The following is a 22,021-nucleotide window of genomic DNA, read 5'->3' on the forward strand; positions in this document are numbered from 1 at the left end:
CACAATAAGTTTTTGTGCCAAATATAACAGTGAAATACCCACCACAATTCACCATATACTATGGACTTTGCAAAAATTACAGGTCGAGAAACAAACTTTTTTCAGTTCAAACTATAGTCTAAGATATTCCCATTTCCTTACTTTTCAACTTCCTTTTGCCTGCCTGTAAAATGCCTCTCACCTTGGTTTCATCTGGCTCGTTTTTCTTGTTTATATACTTTTGTTTATTATACAGACTTTTGCTTGCCTTCATGGACGTTGTCCTGCGTTTATTTTCATGCAACTATCCAACTCAGAGAAACACTCAAATACATACACAGAAATTTCCCACTCAATCTTTGGCCTAGAAGGAACTCATATGCTCTTTTTTCCCAGTAACAGTGTAAGCCAGTTGGTAGCAAGCATTGATAGAGATTTAAACAAGCTGTTTAGTGACGTCACTAAACATTTATGATTCCATTGCCCTAAAGGTAGAAAACAAAATCCAAGACAGCCTTCTGAGCCATATTAAAAAATCAAAATATTTTAAGTTTTCAAATCTTTATTGATTTCCAACATGTAAGGCACATAAGTGCAAAGCAAACAGAATATGAGAGGGTTGAGTGATTAAAATATGAAAGCATACATGAATAAATTGAAGCTTTTGATCAACCCTTTTTTCTTGTTTCCCCTTTTTTTTTTTGCCATCATTTGAACTCGCTGTTTGGGGATGCAGGAGATCTAATTAACCTAGGGTGATAATGGGGAAAATAAGGTGTCAACGGGGCCGCAAATATGGGGGGAGCAGCAAAAGTAACAGGTGTAGTGAGAAATGGCTTGAAACTCACTGGTTGAGGAGGTATGAAGCAATGAGCAGAAGAGAAAGGAAAGCCTGGGAAACTAGAAGACAAAGGCATAGGCCTTTGCCAGTTATCCACAGGGTGCTCTGGCCCGTGGAGTGGAAAAGAAACATGAGCCAGCCTTCCCTTGGAGAGCATTCTAGTATTTCCTGAAGGTACTTCCATCATTATCCCTGATCTAAGGGTGGGGAGATATGGAGGGTTTCTGGTTTGTGGACCCCTAGGTGGAAAGGCTACTTTGCCTTGTGGCAAAGGTGCATAGGATTTTATGTTATTTCCACCTTTCTCGGCAACCCCATTGTGGACTCTTGTGCCCCCTACCATTGGTGTCAGAGGGCCATGAGAGACTTCCTGGGACTTATTAATAGAATCATGTCCTTTTTGCCTCCAGCCTGCCAAGCCTTCAGAGCTATTTACTTCTGCTGTTGCTAGGGACTCTTCTGCAACAGCAGCTGTTAGCCCATAGGAGTATCTTGGAGCTCTTGAACCACCAGGAATGCAGGATCCTGCTCTCTCAGTGGGGCGCTGTATTTGCTCTCTTGGCAGATCTGTCAGCACTGTGAACGGGGGTCTCGGTGGGACAGGAGGGTGGCTCCAGGTTTCTGCACCATCCACATCATCCTTCAGCGTGGAAATTGGGCGCTGGGCTGTAACAGCACGATGCAGCAAACGGTTCCCATTTTCATCCACTGCTAACACCTTTGGTGAAGGGACATGCCCTCCAAAGCTTGCAGAAAATAAGAAAGACAAAATCTAATAAAAATGGAAATTCAGTTACCAGAATAGAGTTGAAGTTTATGATTGATAAAACTGACTTGAGTCCATCAGGATAAAAAGTGTGCCCTCTTTCCTCCTACGTGCAGTTGATAAAATACTTTGCCCACAGATAACTTTCCAGAATACTTTAACACCAAGTGCTGTATTGCTACTCTGTGCCCTAGCTCCCTTCCCTCACCTCACCAAGAGAGTAGAGAGTTTAGATGATCCCAGTATAGAAAATTCCAGTTCTTTCAAGTCTACTCACTGTTTATGACACTCCTAAACCCAGTGTTCAGATTCTGTTGGGAGTGTTTAATAAAGACTCCTGAGGGAAATCACTGTTTTGTGAACTACATAGAACTCAAAAGTTTTGTTATACTAACCAAATATTCCAGTTTGTCTTTATGAGGCACCATAGAGTCCAACTAAATTTTTTCAAAATTTTCCTTTCATATAGCCCATACTATATGTATTGATACAATAAAATGTTGACATTACTGTTTAGGCTCAAAATATATAACAGTTTTGTTTCCAAATTATATTTAAATTATTTAATAATTTATTTCCTAACATTCAGTATTCTTATTCCCTACCCATACAAATGTTTTAATTTCTGCCTGTGTTCTATTTTCACTCACATTAATCAATTTATCTACCCCAGTTACACAATAAACCAATTTGCTTTCAGCTTTCAAAGAAACAATTGTACTCAATTTTATACTTACACATTGTTAGCACAAGCCATGAAGAAATATGATCAGGATTGCCTTCACAAGAAGAAGAAAACCAGCCGAACACCCACACAGGCCAACTCAGTCTGAAGAAATAATTCAAGCTTTTGCCTTAAAGAGCCTTAGGAATCTGAATGAATCCCAAGACCAACTGCTTCTCTCTAGACTTCAAATGCTATTACTGAGGTAACCAGTTGCTAGGCAAGGGTGGGACAAAAAGGAGTTGGGGGCAGGGGTTCAATCTTATGACACTCCTTTGAAACTAAATGTGAGACAGCTTTGGCACAGTAATAGATGGATATTAAAGACCTTCCCTAAATAACTCTGGTGCAGGCCAGTTGGGAAGGAAAATTATTTTAAGATGGATGTGGAAGTCATGGAAGCATGAGCTTTGTTAAGAGTTACTTCTGACGGTTTAGTTATAAAAAATTATTAGGAATTTTCTAGAACTTGGAAACATAAATCTTGAGGATTGAACAATTCTTAATGTTGCAACTTAAACTTCCTGTTTGGAGACTGCATTAGGAAATAGAGGTTTGAGGGTTAAATTTTTTTTTTTCAGTCTGTGAAGATAAAAGAAAAATAACACTAAAATTCTCATTCAGAAACACCTTACCTTAAGCCAGGTGCCAGTGGCTCATGCCAGTAGTCCTAGCTACTTAGGAGACTGAGATCTGAGGACCATAGTTTGAAGCTAGTCAGAGTAGGAAAGTCCCTGAGACTTTTGTCTCCAATTAACCACCAGAAAACCGGAAATGGTGCTGTGGCTCAAGAGGCAAAGGGTTAGTAATGAGCGGAAGAGCTCAGGGAGACAGCACCCAGTCCCAGAGTTCAAGCCCCACGGCCTGATCCCCCAAAAAAAATAAAAAGAAAGAAAGAAATACCTTATTTTTAGTTTTTTTCCCCAATTTGTAGTTCTGTCCTTTGTCCTGCATTCTAGTTTTGCCCCTTTGCCTACGTGTGTTTATGTACCTATATGTATGTCTCTGCATTGGTGTATTTCCTGTAACAGAGCTCTGGTAATGTCTTTGTAGCTGAGAATGGGTAATAATAACCATAACAAGGATTATACATTTATGAATGTCTGCTCAGATTTTGCCTTGCAATGACTTTACATGATGCAAGTTTGATTTTCTCATCTTCAACCGCATCTACCTGTTTCAGTTTGCATTTTCTTCCACTGATCTTCAAACTAAATGCCCTGAAATTCCAAAACTATATCATTATCTTGAATTTTCAGTTTTTCAATAAATGCCTTAACTTGAAACTGTATGTAATCTAGGATTCATGCAATGCAGACTAGATGTTTAAGATTGTCTTTTTTATCCTAAATATCAGTGCAGTGTGTGTGTGTGTGTGTGTGTGTGTGTGTGTGTTTGAGAGAAAGAAAGAGAGAGAATAGAGGAAAGGAGAGGGAGAATAATGCCTAAGTATAAAGTTCTAGTGCAAAGGAATGTTCACTGCTGTGAAGCAACACAACTCATGATGGATATGACCTTTTAGGTCTCTGAGTCCACATCTTCCTGCCAGGGTGCCTTGTCTCTCTCTATACACTACTGAAAGTTTTTATCTCATTGAAAAATGAAAGTGTCATGTTACTAACGCATTTCTCAAGAGGAAGCTGTTCACTACCCTGGCATGGCTCAGTATTTAGAAACCTTTAGATTCCCTAGTTTCAGTTCTTATTCTTGCTTCAGTTTATTATGTTCCTTGTTCTCATGTAGAGGAAAATTTATGATTAAACCTATAGCTCTGATAAACTTTAAAGAGGATTAAGAAATTGCCATTTTTCACTTTTTATGTATAAGAGATGCATTGTTTTGAAGTAATAAAAACAAAATCATAAGAAATCATTTTATATCATCAAATGATTAAAGTCCCACTACGTTTTTTCTGTAATGAGAAATGCCCATTGGTAAAGTATCAACATAACTGGGCCTTATAAATTTGAAGTTTAATACGGTTACCAAATATATTTGGAAAGTGAGAAATCACATAATATTCTCCAAAGCTCCAAATTTCTCCTATAAATGTGGTATATATACACAGTGAAATTCTATACTTCCATCAGAAAGAATGGTATAGCCACATTCATAGGGAAATGTAAAAACTTTGAAAAAATAATATGAAGTGAGCCAGATCCAAACAAACATGGACTCTAGGGTTTCCCTCATAGGGAATAATTAGTACATGTCTAGGACAGTCATGGCAGATCACAGTAGCTCAATAGCTATGCCCATATGAGCACATAAGCTGATGCTAAGCAAAATGAACTCCACGTCATGGAAACAAGTGGTATAACATTGTAATTATTTTCAACATGCCATGTGAAACAGTACCTTTTATTTCTTTTTTTTCTCTCGTATTACCTACCCGTGGTTTTAACCCTGCTATCACTGTATCTGATCTTATTACCCTGGATACCATATATACATGTATTGGAACTAAGGAAGGGAAAAAGTAATACCAAAATCGAGAGACAAAGGATAAAATGACAAACCATTCCAAAATCAATACTTACAAAACCATTTAGTGTAAACCAACTGTACAACTCATGGGGGGAGAGGGTGATGGGGAGGGGGTAGGCAGGGGGAAATGAGGGAGGAAGTAACAATTTGAACATGAAATGTACTCACTGTCTTACATATGAAACTCTAACCCCTCTGTACTTTGACAATAAAAAAATAATATTAAGTGAAGTAAGAAAAACCCAAAGAAACAGAGTCCATGGTTTCCCTCGTTGGTAATAATTACTAAATGTCTAGGATAGTCCTAGCAGATGATAATAATAGTTCAATCGCTAGGTACATATGATCATGTAAAATGATAATAAGTGAAATGAACTCCAAGACATGTAAAGAGGAGGTTTTTCCCTTGTTGTTGTTATTTTTAATATAATATGTGAAGTTGTTTCTTTTTTCTTTTATTTTTCTTTCCTATGATTTATCCCCTGTTGCCACTGTATATATTTTGGTACCCTGGCTATTATATATGCATTAATCTGAGTTAGGGAAAGGAAGGGCAGTATCAAAATATTGAGACAAAGAATAAAAGTGTGAAGCAATGCAACAGCGATACTCAAAAGACAGTGTGTTGGAAATTAATTGTACAACTTGAGAGGGGGTTAGGAGAGGGAAAATGGGAAAAATGAGGGAGAAGGTAACAAGTTTGACAAGGAATCTACTCACTACCTTATGTATGAAACTGTAACCCCTCTGTACATCACGTTGACAATAAAATTAAATTTAAAAATAATTGTGATTATTTTATCTCATAAAATAACATTAGCTACATAATAGGAGATTAGATAGTGGTGAAAATTGCAAAAATAGACCTATAGATTGTAGGTTAAAGCAGTCTAATGTGCTCCATGTGACACTGAAACGTTACCTGTCATTTGAATGATGCATAAGATACACATGGATAGAGCAGACATTCTATGTCCAAAATGAAGATCAAGGTAAAAATTTACTAGTTACAGTTTATGAGCCAAATTACGACTCCTATTTGGTAGAAATCAAAATGGATAGGGCCAGGTGGACCCTCTAGAAACAAATGCTAAACAAAATAATTAGTAAAATTTTGCATATCAGAGAATTTTTTTAAATTAACATTTTAAAGTTAAGAAACTATAATCACCTCACAACCTATCTTTTGACAAGAACAGCAAGGATACCTAAACCATTCATCGAGACTGGCAAATGAAGCAATGAAGTTTATATATACTTTTTTTTTTTTTTACTTTTAAGGAACATGTTGAAGATTTGCAAAGCTAACAAAAAATAATAACATAGATGTGAAAACAGGTAAGCTATAAAGTCCTTTCATTATCAAACTCTCTAATTTCATGTCTTAGCTCCATATCTTACTCTTAGCTTTAAAAAGATTCTGATAATTATATTGAAATGATGTGAATACCATACAAGGATATGTTTACTTCTACCTAGCAATTATGGAGGACATTAAAATGTGCTTGTTCTGCTACGTTTTTTTTTTTTCAAAAGGGCTTTGCAGATGTGTAGGTGTAGGCTGTCACTTAAAATATACCCTTTCCCTTTATAGCTAAAAGAATTGAGGAGATAAAGATATAAGAATGAAATTCTCTTTTATTCCTATCACATTAATAAGAAGGTGAAGAAGAGATTGTCATGTTGATCTCTGGGGAGAGAGTTTTCAAAAAATCCTATCCATTAACTTACCTTCAAAATGTTCCCATGCCTGAAAAAAGGTTTCTAAGTTTAGAATGTTTGAAAAGTACTTTTAGAAAATAGACGAGATATTTTTAGGGGGTTATATCTCTTCAATTCAGCATACTAAGGCATAGGACTCATGGAGGCATGTATTATCCTAGAGTGCTTCGGGCAGCAGTATTCTGTTGTACAAGTAACTATAGCCAGTAGTCTTGTACTCTCTGCTGCCAGCTGTCGTGAAAACTATGTGTGCTAAGTGATGAGGATGAACAGGTGAAAGTGAGGCATTTTTACCACTGCTACTGGCAGCAACAACTGGCAATCTATCACTCACTGCCAGACATATTTGCTTAAAGTTCAATAGACCATTTTCCCAAGCGCTTTGTTCCAAATTTAAAATAGTATGCCATATGTATATGAAACACGTGTATGTTTATATATATATATGTATGTATTTGTGTGTATGTTTGGATAATACATATCAGATAATTTATGACAGTTATTCTAAAAGAGATTAAATTAGAAGATGCCAGAAGTCATTTTATGATATATCATTCTAATTTTCCTTGATTTCCTGAAATCAGAACTGGAAATTAAGTAGCAGTGACATAAGTCAGACAAGAAAAAAAGAAACTCTTAAAAACTATTATTGTATACCCCAGTATTACATTTATCTCTTTATCTGTCTGTTTATCTAGTCATTGCTTAATATATCCTAGTGAAACTACAAGATTGTTATTACAATTGAATCCATTTAACAGTTGTGGGAAACAAGAGTTGGAAAAATTAAGGAATAGTTTTCTATGTTCTCCAAACTAGTAAATGGCAGATAATTTTCACAGAATGTTATTTGACACCACAGTACGTATTTCTTCCATGTAACCACACATGCTCCTAATTACAGTTCTAGGTTAATTATATAGGTGTCTCAGATAAAAACATGTATAATAGATTTCATTTCATTTCGTTATGCATGGACTCATTAATATCTATCTAGATGTATTTGTACAAGGAATAAAATCATCCATGCTGTGTAAGTTTCATATTCCAGAAAGCTTTCCAATGCTGACATGCAGAAAGTAACGGAAACATTAGGCATCTGGAGGTAGTCCAGCAAGATAGTGAGGATTGAAACTCCTGCCATGGAGAAAGTGGGATAATGACAGAGGAATCTATGACAACTCCTGAAGTAGTAAGACCAATGTTAAGATTAAATTGATGTTTCTCCTACTCCTTCCTTTAGTGTTTTCAGGGTATCTGTTTCAACCGACCATACAACGAACAAATATATGCAGAACTAAAAAATTACATTCCTCCAAAACAAAACCGCAAAGAACCAATAGTCCCCTCAACAAGTGGGCTAAAGACTTAAAAAGAGACTTCTCTGATGAGGAAATGACAATGGCCAAGAGACATATGAAAAAGTGCTCTACATCTGTTGAATGTCCGGTAAAGATCGTCTCCCATTCTGTGGGCTGTCTGTTTATCTTGCGAGCTATGTCCTTTGCCCTGCAGAAGCTCTGCAGTTTGATGCAGTCCCATTTGTCCAACCTTTCTCTGATTTGTAGCCTTTCTCTGTCTTTGTTAAGGAAGTTCTGTCCTGCGCCAAGGAGCCCAAGTGTTTCTCCTACTCCTTCCTTTAGTGTTTTCAGGGTGTCTGTTTTGATTTCAAGTTCTTTAATCCATTTGGAATTGATTTTGGTGCAGGGTGATATATAAGGATCTAGTTTTAGTTTGTTTCATGTGTTGAGCCAGTTTTGCCAGCACCACTTGTTAAAGAGGCTATCTTTCTTCCATACTATTGTTTTAGCTTCTTTATCAAAGATTAAGTAGGCGTAGTTCTGTGGGTTCATTTCTGGGTCTTCAATTCTGTTCCATTGGTCTTCAGGCCTGTTCCGGTGCCAATACCAAGCTGTTTTTATTACTATAGCTTTATAATACAGCTTGAAGTTGGGTATTGTAATTCCTCCAGCACTGTTCTTTCTGCTTAGGAGTGTTTTTGCTATTCTAGGTCTTTTATTGTTCCATATGAATTTCTGGATTGCTTCCACTATTTCATTAAAGAATGGTGTTGGGATATTAATGGGTATTGCATTGAATTTGTAGATAGCCTTTGGCAATATTGCCATTTTGATTATATTAATCCTCTCTAAAATATATGCAGAACTAAAAAAACTACCTTCTTCCAAAACAAAACCACGAAGAACCAATAGCCCCCTCATTAAGTGGGCTAAAGACCTACAAAGAGACTTCTCTGATGAGGAAATGAGAATGGCCAAGAGACATATGAAAAAATGCTCTACATCACTGTCGATAAAGGAAATGCAAATCAAAACAACATTGAGATTCCATCTCACCCCAGCAAGAATGTCATATATCAAGAAAACTAATAATAACAATTGTTGGAGGGGATGTGGCCAAAAGGGAACCCTACTTCATTGTTGGTGGGAATGTAAACTGGTTCAGCCACTCTGGCAAGCAGTATGGAGATTCCTCAGAAGGCTAAATATAGAACTCCCCTATGACCCAGCAGCCCCACTTTTGGGTATCTATCCAAAAGACCACAAACAAAATCACAGAAATGCCACCAGCACAACAATGTTCATCGCAGCACAATTTGTCATAGGAAGAATCTGGAACCAACCCAGATGCCCCTCAGTAGACGAATGGATCAGGAAAATATGGTACATATACACAATGGAATTTTATGCCTCTATCAGAAAGAATGACATTGCCCCATTTGTAAGGAAATGGAAGGACTTGGAAAAAATTATACTAAGGGAAGTGAGCCAGACCCAAAGAAACATGGACTCTATGGTCTCCCTTATTGGGAATAATTAGTACAGGTTTAGGCAATTCATAACAGAGCATCACAAGGCCCAATAGCTATACCCTTATGAACACATAAGATGATGCTAAGAGAAATGAAATCCATGTTGTGGAAACAATTGTTATATCACAGTTGTAACTACTTTCAACATCCTATGTTTATCTGTAGCTTCTATTATTGATGTTCTTGTATCACCTTCCTGTGGTTGTACCTACACTATCACTGTAATCTTATCTGAGTATATTGGAAACAGTGTTTATGGGTATTGGAAGTAGGAAATTCAAAGGGAATACCAAATTTGAGAGACACAGGGTAAAAAAAAGAAACAACTACAAAAGCAATACTTGCAAAACTGTTTGGTGTAAGTGAACTGAACACCTCGGGGGGGGGGAGGGAAAGGGGGGGAGGGAGGGGGTATGAGGGACAAGGTAACAAACAGTATAAGAAATGTATCCAATGCCTAACGTATGAAACTGTAACCTCTATGTACATCAGTTTTATAATAAAAACTTAAAAAAAAAGAGAGAGAGAAAAGTGCTCTACATCACTGGCTGTAAAAGAAATGCAAATCAAACCAACATTGAGATTCCATCTCACCCCAGTAAGAATGTCATATATCAAGAAAACTAACAGTAAGAGGGGATGTGGCCAAAAGGAAACCTACTTCATTGTTGGTGGGAATGTAAACTGCTTCAGCCACTCTGGAAAGCGGTATGTAGATTCCTCCGAAGGCTAATCATAGAGCTCCCCTATGACACCGCAGCCCCACTTTTGGGCATCTTCTCAAAAGACCACAAACAAGAACACACTAAAACCACCAGCACAACTGTGTTCATCGCAGCACAATTTGTCATAGCTAGAATATGGAACCAATCCAGCTGCCCCTCTGTAGACGAATTTTATGCCTCTGTCAGAAAGAATGACATTGCCCCATTCATAAGGAAATGGAAGGACTTGGAAAAAATTATACTAAGTGAAGTAAGCCAGACCCAAAGAAACATGGACTCTATGGTCTCCTTCATAGGGAATAATTAGCACAGGTTTAGGCTAGTCAAAGCAGAGGATGACAAGAGCCCAATAGCTATACCCTTATGAACACATAAGATGATGCTAAGTGAAATGAAGTCCATGTTATGGAAATGACTGTTATATCACTGTTGTAATTACTTTCAACATGCCATGTGAAACCGTAGCTTCTGTTGTTGATGATCCTCTTGTATCCCTTTCCTCTGGTTGTACATACACTATCTCTGTATCTTATCTGAGTACATTGGAAACCATCTATACTGGTATTAGAACTAGGAAACTGAAAGGGAATACCAAATTTGAGAGACACAGGGTAAAAAAAGACAAACAACTACAAAAGCAATACTTGCAAAGCTGTTTGGTGTAAGTGAACTGAACACCTCCGTGGGGGGGGGGGAGAAGGGAAAGGGGGAGGAGGGAGGGGGGTATGAGGGACAAGGTAACAAACTGTACAAGAAATGTATCCAGTGCCTAATGTATGAAACTGTAACCTTTCTTTACATCAGTTTGATAATAAAAATTTGAAAAAAAAGAAAACTGTAAAAAAAAAAAAAGACAAATGACTACAAAAGCAATACTTGCAAAACTGTTTAGTGTAAATCAGCTGAACAACTCATGGGGGGAAAGGAAAAGGGGAAGGGGTAAGGGGAATGAGGGAGGAGGTAACAAACAGTACAAGAAATGTATCCAATGACTAACGTATGAAACTGTAACTTTTCTGTACATCAGTTTGAAAATAAAAATTTATAAAAAAGATTAAATTAATGTTGAGCTCTTAAGCTGAAAATGCAGTGGATCGTGACACAGGGTAGCATTCAGCTAACAATTATGGTAAGATCATCTACTCCCAAAAATTAAAGAAGCTCAGAGAGAGCCGAGTTTTGTGTATGTACATACATGTGTTCTCATATGGTCATATATGTGTTGTGTTAAATTGGAGGAGGATTTGAATCTTCTGATTGAGGTATTAATAATAAAATGACTACAGAACCTAGATTTTCAAATTTCATAAATATGTTAATTATAAAACGTGCTCTATAATCATATATATATATTTCTTATAGACTAACATTCAAGGAGGCTAAATAGTAAAATAAGGAAGTTAATGAATAAAGTTACAGATTGAGGAAACCGATTGAGACATATAGTTTTTTCCTTCCACCATTCTCCCCTGAATCTGTCCCAAGCTACTCATTCCAAGTTACCTAGTCACATTGTCATTGACATTGAATATTATGATTCTACTCACCCATACTTCTCTGTCTCCTCATTTTTGTTGGCCCTAAATTCATAATATTGCATAGTCATTTAAATATATAGGTACAGATAATACATGCCATTTCGATTTTCAGTGATGGGTGAAGGAATTAAAATACCTTTAATTTCATGAGAATTTATTGTAAAAAAGCAAAAGTCAATTTAGATTATATTCTTTATGCTTATAATAAAGAAAGAGGAACAAATTCATGTTCAAAATATTTCACCAATTATTGAAAATGGATTGCATATCATATAAGAAGACAGATCTAAATTCAAATCTCAGCTTTTCCTATTTCAAACCATGGGTTGTGTGTGAGAATTCTTTTTTCCTTCTTTCTTCGTTAACTCCTTTCTTTCCTTCTTTAATTACATTTTATTAGCATCTATTATTTCTACAAAAAAGTTTGTGGACATGGCCACTTTCCTAACCAAACCCAACATTTGAATATATACCCTTTGCTTCATGTTCCCAAATGTACATCAAGTGTCTTGGTAATATTCACTCTTCTTTACATTCTCTATTGACCATATCAACTCCCACCAGTGCCACCTACCACCTGAGGAAGGAAAAGAAAGCTGTTTTATTAATTTCTATACCTTTCTCCTCACTTTTAAAGTGTACTTGGACAGAAAATATTAGGTCAGCCATATGTTAAAAGAGCCTGCTACATGGTAGGTAGTGAAAATATGATCTTTCTATTTTGTAAACCTTAGCATTAGTTTTCTTATATAAAATATAGGAATGATAATGCCTCTTCCACGTCTTTGAAGAGAGTCAGAAGGATTAAATATGATCATCATTTGAAATTGCTTTGCAAACTATAAATCAGTTCACACATTTGGGTCTCATATTACTCTGGGTGATATTTTTGGTTCAAGAAGATTTTTGGCACTTTTAAAGTGGCACTATTTGGGAAGTTACTTCTTTCAGTTACATGTAAGGCCATTATTTATTTCCCAAATGATTAAGAGAGGAAGATTAAACACATTTTAGGAAAATCCATGTTGTACCGTGTTTTAAACTTTTCACTTGCTAGTATAAAAATCTCATCTATTGTTGTGCATCAAGCAGTAGTGTGTTAGAATAAAGAGTCTGCATTTTTGTATTTGACTACATATTTAATTGGGCTTCAGAATGTTGTTTTTCACAGCAGGAATCATTGAAAGCCCCTATGATGATTAGAGAGAAAAGCCTGAGGGGAAAATGAAGGTTGCTTGGTTTCCTGATAGTGAAGATTTGATTGATTGATTCTCACAAAGATTTGTTCTTTAGAGGGGAAAAATGCTTTCCCAGCCCAATCACCCCTCTATTTTCCCTCAAGTGGTGAAATAAATAGCTTGCTGGAGGAAGTATAACATTTTATAGACTGACTATAATTCAGTATGCAAGAAAATTTGCTGATCAAACTTAAAATTACAATAATAACAAAGCTCATCCAAGAGAGACCATTGTCAATTCTTGTCTGAATCATTTTGTAGGTCCAGATTGCTGACGTAAGTGTTTGTTTACATTTCTTGGATGAAGACAGGGTCCTGACATAAGCTATTTATCTATTTATTTAATTTGTAACAGAAGATCTCAACTCAGATCATCCTCAAACTTGCAAGTCTCCTGTCTCTTCCTAAGTACTGACATGACAGTGTTCAATTTTAATTTATTCATGAGCCTGCTATTTACTTTCCTTTAATGATTGTACTAAATAACATTCCCATCAACACTGTACAAGAGTTCCGTTTTCTCAACATCCTTCGTTGGTATTCTTTCATTATTTTTTTTAAAAACTCTATTTTTATCTTTAAGTGGTTATTCAAAGGAGTTGCCATTTAACAAAACTGCATATGAATGTAATGCATATTGTTCAATGTCATCCTTTTGAGCATTCTCATCCATCCTTCCCAGTCTACTCCATCCCTCATTTTTCTTAGTTTTATAGATTATACATTAGATTTTTTAACCATATTCTCCCCGTATTCTCCTCTTCATTGTGTATCATTTTCCCCTTGACCCCATACTACCCCTTTCAAAAACCATTTTCCTGATGTTTATTTTGTTGAACTTTGCCTTTCAGATGAATTATAGTATTTGAGTTATCCCTTGAAACGACCATATTTTAGCTAATACACGTTTATATCACCCAACAAATTTTCTAGATTCCGTATATCAGGGAATACATGCATTCTTTGTCTCTCTGGGGATGAGTTTCTGCACTTAACCTATTTTTTTCTGAGTCTTTCCATTTCTTTACAATATCTTTATTTTTCATTTCATAGTTGGGCTATGGTAAATAGGACTGCAATGAACATGGTTATACAGGTGGCTTTTCTATATCCTGATTTTTAATCTTTTGGATAAATGCTCAACAACACCTCAATAGCCCAATTTATAAATGGGATAATGAGCTGAAGAGTGTCTTATCAGAAGAAATAAAAGTGGCCAAAATACAAATGAAGAAGTGCTCAACATTTCTGGCCATTAAGGACTTGCAAACCAAAACATCATTCACATTCCACCTCATTCCAGTTAGAATGGCCAATACCAAGAAAACCAACAATAGTAGATGCTGGTGGGGATGTGGCCAAAATGGAACACTACTACACTGTTAGTGGGAATGTAAGCTTGTTCTACAACTTTGGAAAGCAGTGTGGAAGTTCTTCAAAATATTAAACATAGAACTGCCCTATGACTCAGTGCTTTTCTTAAGAATATTGAGCCCCAAATTTTCATAACTTATGTTCTTTGAGGTAGACCCAAATATTCAACACTTAATGAAAATTGAAAGGTTTTCTCCCAGATCACCAACAAATCTCATACATTATTAAAGGTTTTAGATTCTTAATTTTCAGCCTCCTCTTTGCAAATAGACAAAATTAAAAGGGCAGGCCAAAACAAATCCTCTATTTATCAGTGTTTCTTGTATTGCCATTCCTATGCAAATTGGTGAAGCTGAGATTTAAAAAAACCAAAACAATGACTTAAGCTTATTTTCTTTTGGGAAAATACAATTAAACCCAACGAAATAAATGTTTAGCTACTGAGCTTTGACATAATTTTACTCAAAAATTAATGGAAGCAGAGATGGATTTTAACTAAATAGTTTAAACATGGAGTGTTTCTTACATAAGGCAGTTTCGTAGCTCTACTTTGTAGGATAAAAATAATTTGAATAGGAAAATATTCTCACTAAATTTATTAAAAAGTTACTACTTTTATATTATTTGATTTTTATAAAACTATAACTTTTTTTTAAAACAATTAGATCATTTTAAAACCAAAAATATCTTAGTGGCCTAAGGTAACATTCAGATAATTCAGGCATAAAACAAGCTAAAAAACCTGTCCTGGGTTTAAAAAAAAAGATGGAGGAATTGCTTTCCCAGTAGAACTTACTCAAATAATTGTCACAGACTTTTGTTTTCTTTTAGCCTTTGGCTACAGCTACATAGAAAAATGATAGGGAAGCATGAATTGAGAATCAAATGTTCCCTTTGCTTTTAACTCTATGTAGTCATTATTATACTTCTATGGACACTTTTGTTTCACTATTTTTGAGTCACTGAATTTTCCCCAGATCAAATTAATTTGGAATGACAGTCATGTGCTGAGGGTCAAGCACTCTCTAGGTATCATGAACTATCATTACATATAGAATGAACAGTTGCTAATGGTATACAGAGCCAAACTATACCTAAGTAGTGGATGGCAATCATTTATCATTTGCTTTCATTTTTCTCATTTTTACACTTTATTAAATGTAAGTGGAAGCTAGTTTTCTTTTAGTTGAATTTAACTGAGTTTATTTTTGTAATGGAAAAAATCACCAGTATTAATATATTTAGATCCATTGAGCTTTATTTATTTATTTATTTATTTATTTATTTTGCCAGTCCTGGGCCTTGGACTCAGGGCCTGAGCACTGTCCCTGGCTTCTTTTTGCTCAAGGCTAGCACTCTGCCACTTGAGTCACAGCGCCACTTCTGGCCATTTTCTGTATATGTGGTGCTGGGGAATCGAACCCAGGGCTCTTACCACTAGGCTATATCCCCAGCCCCCCACTGAGCTTTATTAAGAAAGTTCCAGAACAAATATTTTTTCAAGGGTCTTTGGTTTGCCACAGAAAATAATACTATTTTGGTAGGCTTAGTGTGCATCATATTTTTGTATTATTTTTTAGTGCTCATCAGAATAAAACAACAATAATTCCAATTTCTTAGTGCTTCTCTTGTACATCTCTGATAAATATTCACTGGACCAGAGGATACAACAGCAGAAACAAATTTTAATTATGCAATATGAAAATCATCAAAGGTGGGGGGGTGCATACCAAGGTAGATTTGATAAAAGCTCAGAATACTCTTCAATATTTACTGCTTGACACCAAATTAAATTTCAGCTAATATTTAGTAAGACGATTACAACATTTGAACAAATAATAACTTTACAGAGCAAAACCTAATTATATTTGTTTGGCCTAGTACTTTGGATCACTTGGAGGAAAGAGGTTTGGAATTTCCAGTACAAAGTACACATTGTTACACATTATACCACACACTGTTATTTGCTAACAGAGACTATATTTTAGATTTCACCAAATCCAAACTGAGCGGTGATACATTGGTACATTATTTTTCCCTATGTCCAGGTAAATTCATTGATGATTATGTTAAACCTTTTTTCATAAAACATGTAATAGAGTACAAAATAAACATCAAGATTCCTGGAAATGCAATGCAGTTTGACTATAAGTTTATTTAATGAAAATTACCTGGTAAAACATTGGAATACACCACTGTAATAGTTAAGAAGTTGAAAAAACAGGGAAATTGATGTTATTGAATGTTTAAAGTCTAAAGGGATAAAGATTACATATTAAACAAATGTATCATTATGTGCCACATATGCACATAGTATATAAATTAATATCATATTCGAAATGTCTTCCAAATATCTACATAAACACTGTAATATTCAGCAACACACCCTAAGTTTATTTTGGTAGGTGTCCAGAAACATTAGTTTTTGTCAATTGCCAGGCTTGAAGTCAGGGCCCAGACACTGTCCTGAGCCTCTTGGTGCTAAAGGCTAGCGCTCTCCCATTTGAGCCAGAGTGCAACTTCTGGGTTTTCAGTGTGCAGTTGGTGAGTCTCACAGGGACTATTCTGCCGGGGCTGACTTTGAACCATGATCCTCAGATCTCAGGCACCTGATTAACTAGGATCCAAAAACCTTTTATAAATAAAATGTACTTAAATTTTAGAGCCCAGAAGAAATTGAAATAAAACATAAAAACATATACACAGTAAAAAAAAATATTATTCCAAGATAATGATCCAATTAAACAGGAACCAACCTGATTTTTTTATGGTACTGTGAGGATTTGAACTCAGGACCTTATAATTACATCGCTGGTCCAGTATTGATGAACTACATCTCTAATCATAATTTTCCGAAGTCAGTTTCAGTCTAGGGACTTGTTTTGCATCCTGAAGCCCGCCTGAACTGTGATTCACATACTTTTATGGTTATCATTTCTAGGCTCACATGTTAACACCATGCCACCCATCTTTCTTCACAAACTTCTTTTTCTGGGCCGTCCTTGACCTCAGTCTTCCCTTTCTCATCCTCTGCAGCTCGAATTATAGTTCTGACCCACCAGCACCCCGCTGCTAAGCCTTTTTCCCCTTGTGCAGAAGAAGAAAGTTGAAATACAGCACTACTTAAAAAATAACCAAATTCTCATTTCAGATAAATACCTTTCGTACTTCCAGTAAGGTAACATATACTTGTTACTATCTTTGTTTACAACTTTCTTTTAGCCAAAGTCATTGAAATTCCTGATCTTTTCTTGACTTATGATGTATGAAGATTATTTTGAAAACCATACCAATGTCCTCTTAAATATCACACGGTAAGAGCAAGTCCAAAAGAAAGACATGGCCAGCTAAGATTGAAAGTGAACTTAACTGTCAAATGTTCCACTTTCTTCCAAACCTTTGTGGCTAAAATGAACTCATTTTCACTTCTTTTCTTGGTGTGAGATCAAGTAAGACTAGAAGATATAGAGATGCTGAGAAGAAGATGCAGAGAGAAAACCACACTACAATAAAAAGACAAAATATTATGTCTCATTGCTTTTAAATTTTTGGTAACAAAAATGTTTTTTAGTTAGAAGTTAAAGACTAAGCTCCACAAATGATTTTTATCCATTGTTTCCATGTTTTATTTTTGTTCTGCAACTTAAATCTGGAAATGGCACTGAATGAAAAATAGAGAACTAAAAACTATTTAGTCAAAATCAACAACATGTGCAATAATAAAAATAGTCATTTTGTTTCTCTGATGTCTGGCTCCTTGACATTTTTCAGAAAATTGAATTTGAATTAGTACTATGGACTTCACTTTTACTAATTGTGAATTATAGATGTATGCTTAGACAAAATGTTGTGCTTATAAGTACATTTTAATGCTGCTTATCAAGTTCTCCTCTTTTGAAAGACAAGTAGCAAACAAAAACACAGCTAAAGAATTCTGTGAAATTGTGAATATAATTACCACTCTAGTAAAGTAAGATAAAAGTAGATGTGCTTTTCTGATAATTTTTCTTGTCATGTCATTAAGCAAAGTGACTAATAGTAGTGGCCAGGGAGTACTTCTATCACTTTAAATAAGTTATTTATATTCCAAAAATTTAATTTGCTATATTTGTACAATGATAATGTTTTATGAATAAAGTAAAATAATACATGAAACATACTTAACACTGTCTGGTAAATAATAATCATTCAATATACCTCTTCTATAATTTGGGCAGAAAGCTCTCAGATTCCTAACAAAATTCTGTGAATATTCTTCTTCTTCTTCTTCTTCTTCTTCTTCTTCTTCTTCTTCTTCTTCTTCTTCTTCTTCTTCTTCTTCTTCTCTTCTTCTTCTCTTCTTCTTCTTCTTCTTCTTCTTCTTCTTCTTCTTCTTCTTCTTCTTCTTCTTCTTCTTCTTCTTCTTCTTCTTCTTTTTCTTCTTCTATTTCCTTATTGGCCAGTCCTGGGGTTTGAACTCAGAGCCTGAGCACTGTCCCTGGCTTTTTTTGCTCAAGGCTAGCACTCTACCTCTTGAGCCACAGCACCACTCCTGGCTTTTTCTTTCTTTCTTTCTTTCTTTCTTTCTTTCTTTCTTTCTTTCTTTCTTTCTTTCTTCCTTCCTTTCTTTCTTTCTTTCTTTTTTTTGGACTTCAATTTTTTAAATTTTTTTCTTATTTATTGTCAAAGTGATGTACAGAGAGGTTACAGTTTAATACGTTGGGCCCTGGGTACATTTCTTATACTGTTTGTTACCTCCTCCATCATTCCCCCCTCCCCCCTCCACCACTCCCTCTCTCCCCATGAGTTGCTCAGTTGGTTTACAACAAATGGTTTTGCACTTATTGCTTTTGGGGTCTTTTGTCTTTTTATCCTTTGTCCCTCGATTTTGATACTCCCTTTCACTTCCCTAGTTCCAATACCAGTATATACAGTATCCAGTGTACTCAGATGAGATACAGTGATAGTGCGGATACAACCACAGGAAGGGGATACAAGAGGATCATCAACAAAAGAAGCTACGGCTTCACATGGCATGTTGAAAGTAATTACAACAGTGATATAACAGTGGTTTCCATAACATGGAGTTCATTTCACTTAGCATCATCTTATGCGTTAATAGGGGCATAGCTATTAGGCTCTCTGCTGTGAGTAGCCTAATCCTGTGCTAATTATTCCCTGTGAGGGAGACCATAGAGTCCATATTTCTTTGGGTCTGGCTCACTTCACTTAGTATATTTTTTTCCAAGTCCTTTCATTTCCTTATGAATGGGGCAATGTCATTCTTTCTGATAGAGGCATAAAATTCCACTGTGTATATGTACCACATTTTTCTGATCCATTCATTTACTGAGGGGCATCTGGGTTGATTCCATATTTTAGCTATGACAAATTGTACTGCAATGAACATTGTTGTGCTGGTGGCTTTAGTGTGTTCTTGTTTGTGGTCTTTTGGGTAGATGCCCCAAAGTGGTGCTGCTGGGTCATAGGGGATCTCTATGTTTAGCCTTCTGAGGAATCTCCATACCACTTTCCAGAGTGGTTGAACCAGTTTATATTCCCACCAACAATGAAGTAAGGCTCCCTCTTGGCCACATCCACTCCAACATTTATTATTGTTAGTTTTCTTGATCAAGGATATTCTTACTGGGATGAGATGGAATCTCAATGTTGTTTTGATTTGCATTTCTTTTATGACCAGTGATGTAGAGCACTTTTTCACATGTTTCTTGGCCATTCTCATTTCCTCATCAGAGAAGTCTCTTTTTAAGTCTTTAGCCCACTTGTTGAGGGGGCTGTTGGTCCTTTGCGGTTTTATTTTGGAGGAATTTAATTCTTTAGTTCTGCATATATGTGGTGCTGAGGTCTCAAATCCAGGGCTTTATGTATACAAAGCAAGTACCACATTCCCAGCCCTCTTTGAATATTATTTGTTCTAAACTCGAAGTGATAAAGATCCATTACTTTTACTCTGCTCTTCCAATTTTGGTTGTAAACCATCCTCCTTTTATAATAACTCATTGTAGTTCTAAGTAGAAATGTCAATTTATATTTGGATTCTCTCCAAACTTATGAAACTTATGTATTGGTTAACTAAGTTTACCTAAATTAAAATATCCTATTCCTACTTAGAAAAGAAATTCTGATATCAGTGAGTTATTATTATTCTCATAATGTGTGCTTGGTTTTCAGTGCTGAAGAACTTGGTTCAAGAGAATTGCTTCATGGGAAAAATGTGGGTTTTATTTGTGGTGTGTCTTCTTATTTGTGTTTGTGAGGGTACACGCAGTAGTTCTGGGACATGAACTTAGGGTCAGGGTGCTGTTGTTAAGCTTATTTTGCTCAAGTGTATTGCTCTAACTTCTTGAGCTATAGTTCCACTTCTAGCTTTTCCAATGATTAATTGAGATTAAAGTCTCATGGGCTTTTCTGCCATGGCTGCCTTTGAAACCATGATCCTTCAATCTCAGCTTTCTTAGTAGCTAGGATTAGTATTACAGGTGTGAGCCATAAACACCAAGCAGAAAAAAATGTTAAACATGGAAAATTTGTAGATTTATTTATTCATCAAGCATATATTGCATACATTTTATGACTTAATCATTTTTCTGATCCTACGGTGGTAGTCAAGTCTGACAATTTCCCTATTCTCATGAAGCTAATGATTGTTGAATATGAAAATGATTATTAATAGGAGGCAGGACCAGTGTAGGTTCTTTCACCAGATTGTCCTCACTGATATCATTATGATAGTAAAAAGCACAGCATTCTCCACAGCTGAAATTTTCAGACTAGGTTTCAAACCCTGGCTTAGTGTTAGTATTGAGAAGGGACCATTATTTTAGAAATTAGGAAAATAGGGCTGGGAAAATGGCCTAGTGGCAAAAGTGCTTGCCTCATATACATTAAGCCCTGTGTTTGATTCCTCAGCACCACGTATATAGAAAATGGCCAGAAGTGCTGCTGTGACTCAAGTGGCAGAGTGCTAGCCTTAACCAAAAAGAAGCCAGGGACAGCGCTCAGGCCCTGAGTTCAAGATCCAGGACTGATTAAAAAAATAAATTAGGAAAATCTATTCTACCCAGTTGTTGTGGACACTCAATAAATTTCATACTTTACTAACATATCTATTATATTTGCAAACACATGCAAAATATGTGCTTAAGATAGCACAAATTTTTGGAAATTTGGATGCATATTCAATCTCACTATGGCATTTACATATTTTATACTCAGAAACTAATAAGATGCAAATATTATATAAAATGTTCCTTAATTTTTAGAAATTAAAAGAAATTTTCATTTATATGTGTTGCAAGACAATGCACTATTAGAATCTATGGATCTTGTGAGAACATCTTAGTGTATTTGAACACGTGGAAAAAAGACATGTGACAAGTGTATTATGAATTCCCTTGAAAGAAATATTGTGGACCAAAACTGTGAATGAACAAAATTCAGAGTAAGCTATATATCAAAACAAGGATATTTGGCAAAAAATTACAAAGTGGAGTTAGGGAATTTGACTTGCTTTTAAAAAGCCACTACCCTTCTCAGAATGTTATTCCTTGTGACTGTCACCTTAAAAAGTAAGATAATTCAATGTCTTAATGTAATATTAAATGAATTTAAAATCCTTTGCTTCTTACTTTGCTTCTTTTTCTGCTTAATTTTAAGGAATTTTGTTGATGTGTAATTTACATACAGCACAATGCATCAACAATATTCCTTTGAATATTTTGACCTTTTATGCAACCATGTAATCACCATAGTACAGTTTAAATATCAAGTGTCCTCCACATTCTCATATATTGC

At 35.6% G+C, this 22,021-nt stretch overlaps 1 protein-coding gene across 1 annotated transcript; it reads right to left on the minus strand.

Annotated features, from left to right (window-relative positions):
• Positions 1-686: 686 nt before the first annotated feature.
• Prr32 (proline rich 32) lies at positions 687-2,014 on the minus strand. The gene is made up of 2 exons (XM_048335313.1): positions 1,982-2,014; positions 687-1,592 (listed from the first exon to the last, which is right to left on the minus strand). Exons 1-2 carry the CDS (start codon positions 2,012-2,014, stop codon positions 687-689), a joined length of 939 nt encoding a protein of 312 aa, XP_048191270.1.
• Positions 2,015-22,021: the final 20,007 nt, after the last annotated feature.

This window comes from Perognathus longimembris, chromosome 28 (assembly GCF_023159225.1).
Source record: "Perognathus longimembris pacificus isolate PPM17 chromosome 28, ASM2315922v1, whole genome shotgun sequence".
In the NCBI taxonomy this organism is placed as follows: domain Eukaryota; kingdom Metazoa; phylum Chordata; class Mammalia; order Rodentia; family Heteromyidae; genus Perognathus; species Perognathus longimembris.

What these genes read in the sequence shown, in the direction of transcription:
- Prr32 (XM_048335313.1), bottom strand. Translation starts at nt 2,014, where the DNA reads ATGGTGCCTCATAAAGACAAACTGGAATATTTG. An exon ending in AAGACAAACTGGAATATTTG is followed by an intron (nt 1,593 to 1,981) that starts GTTAGTATAACA and finishes CATTTTTATTAG; the next exon opens with ATTTTGTCTTTCTTATTTTC.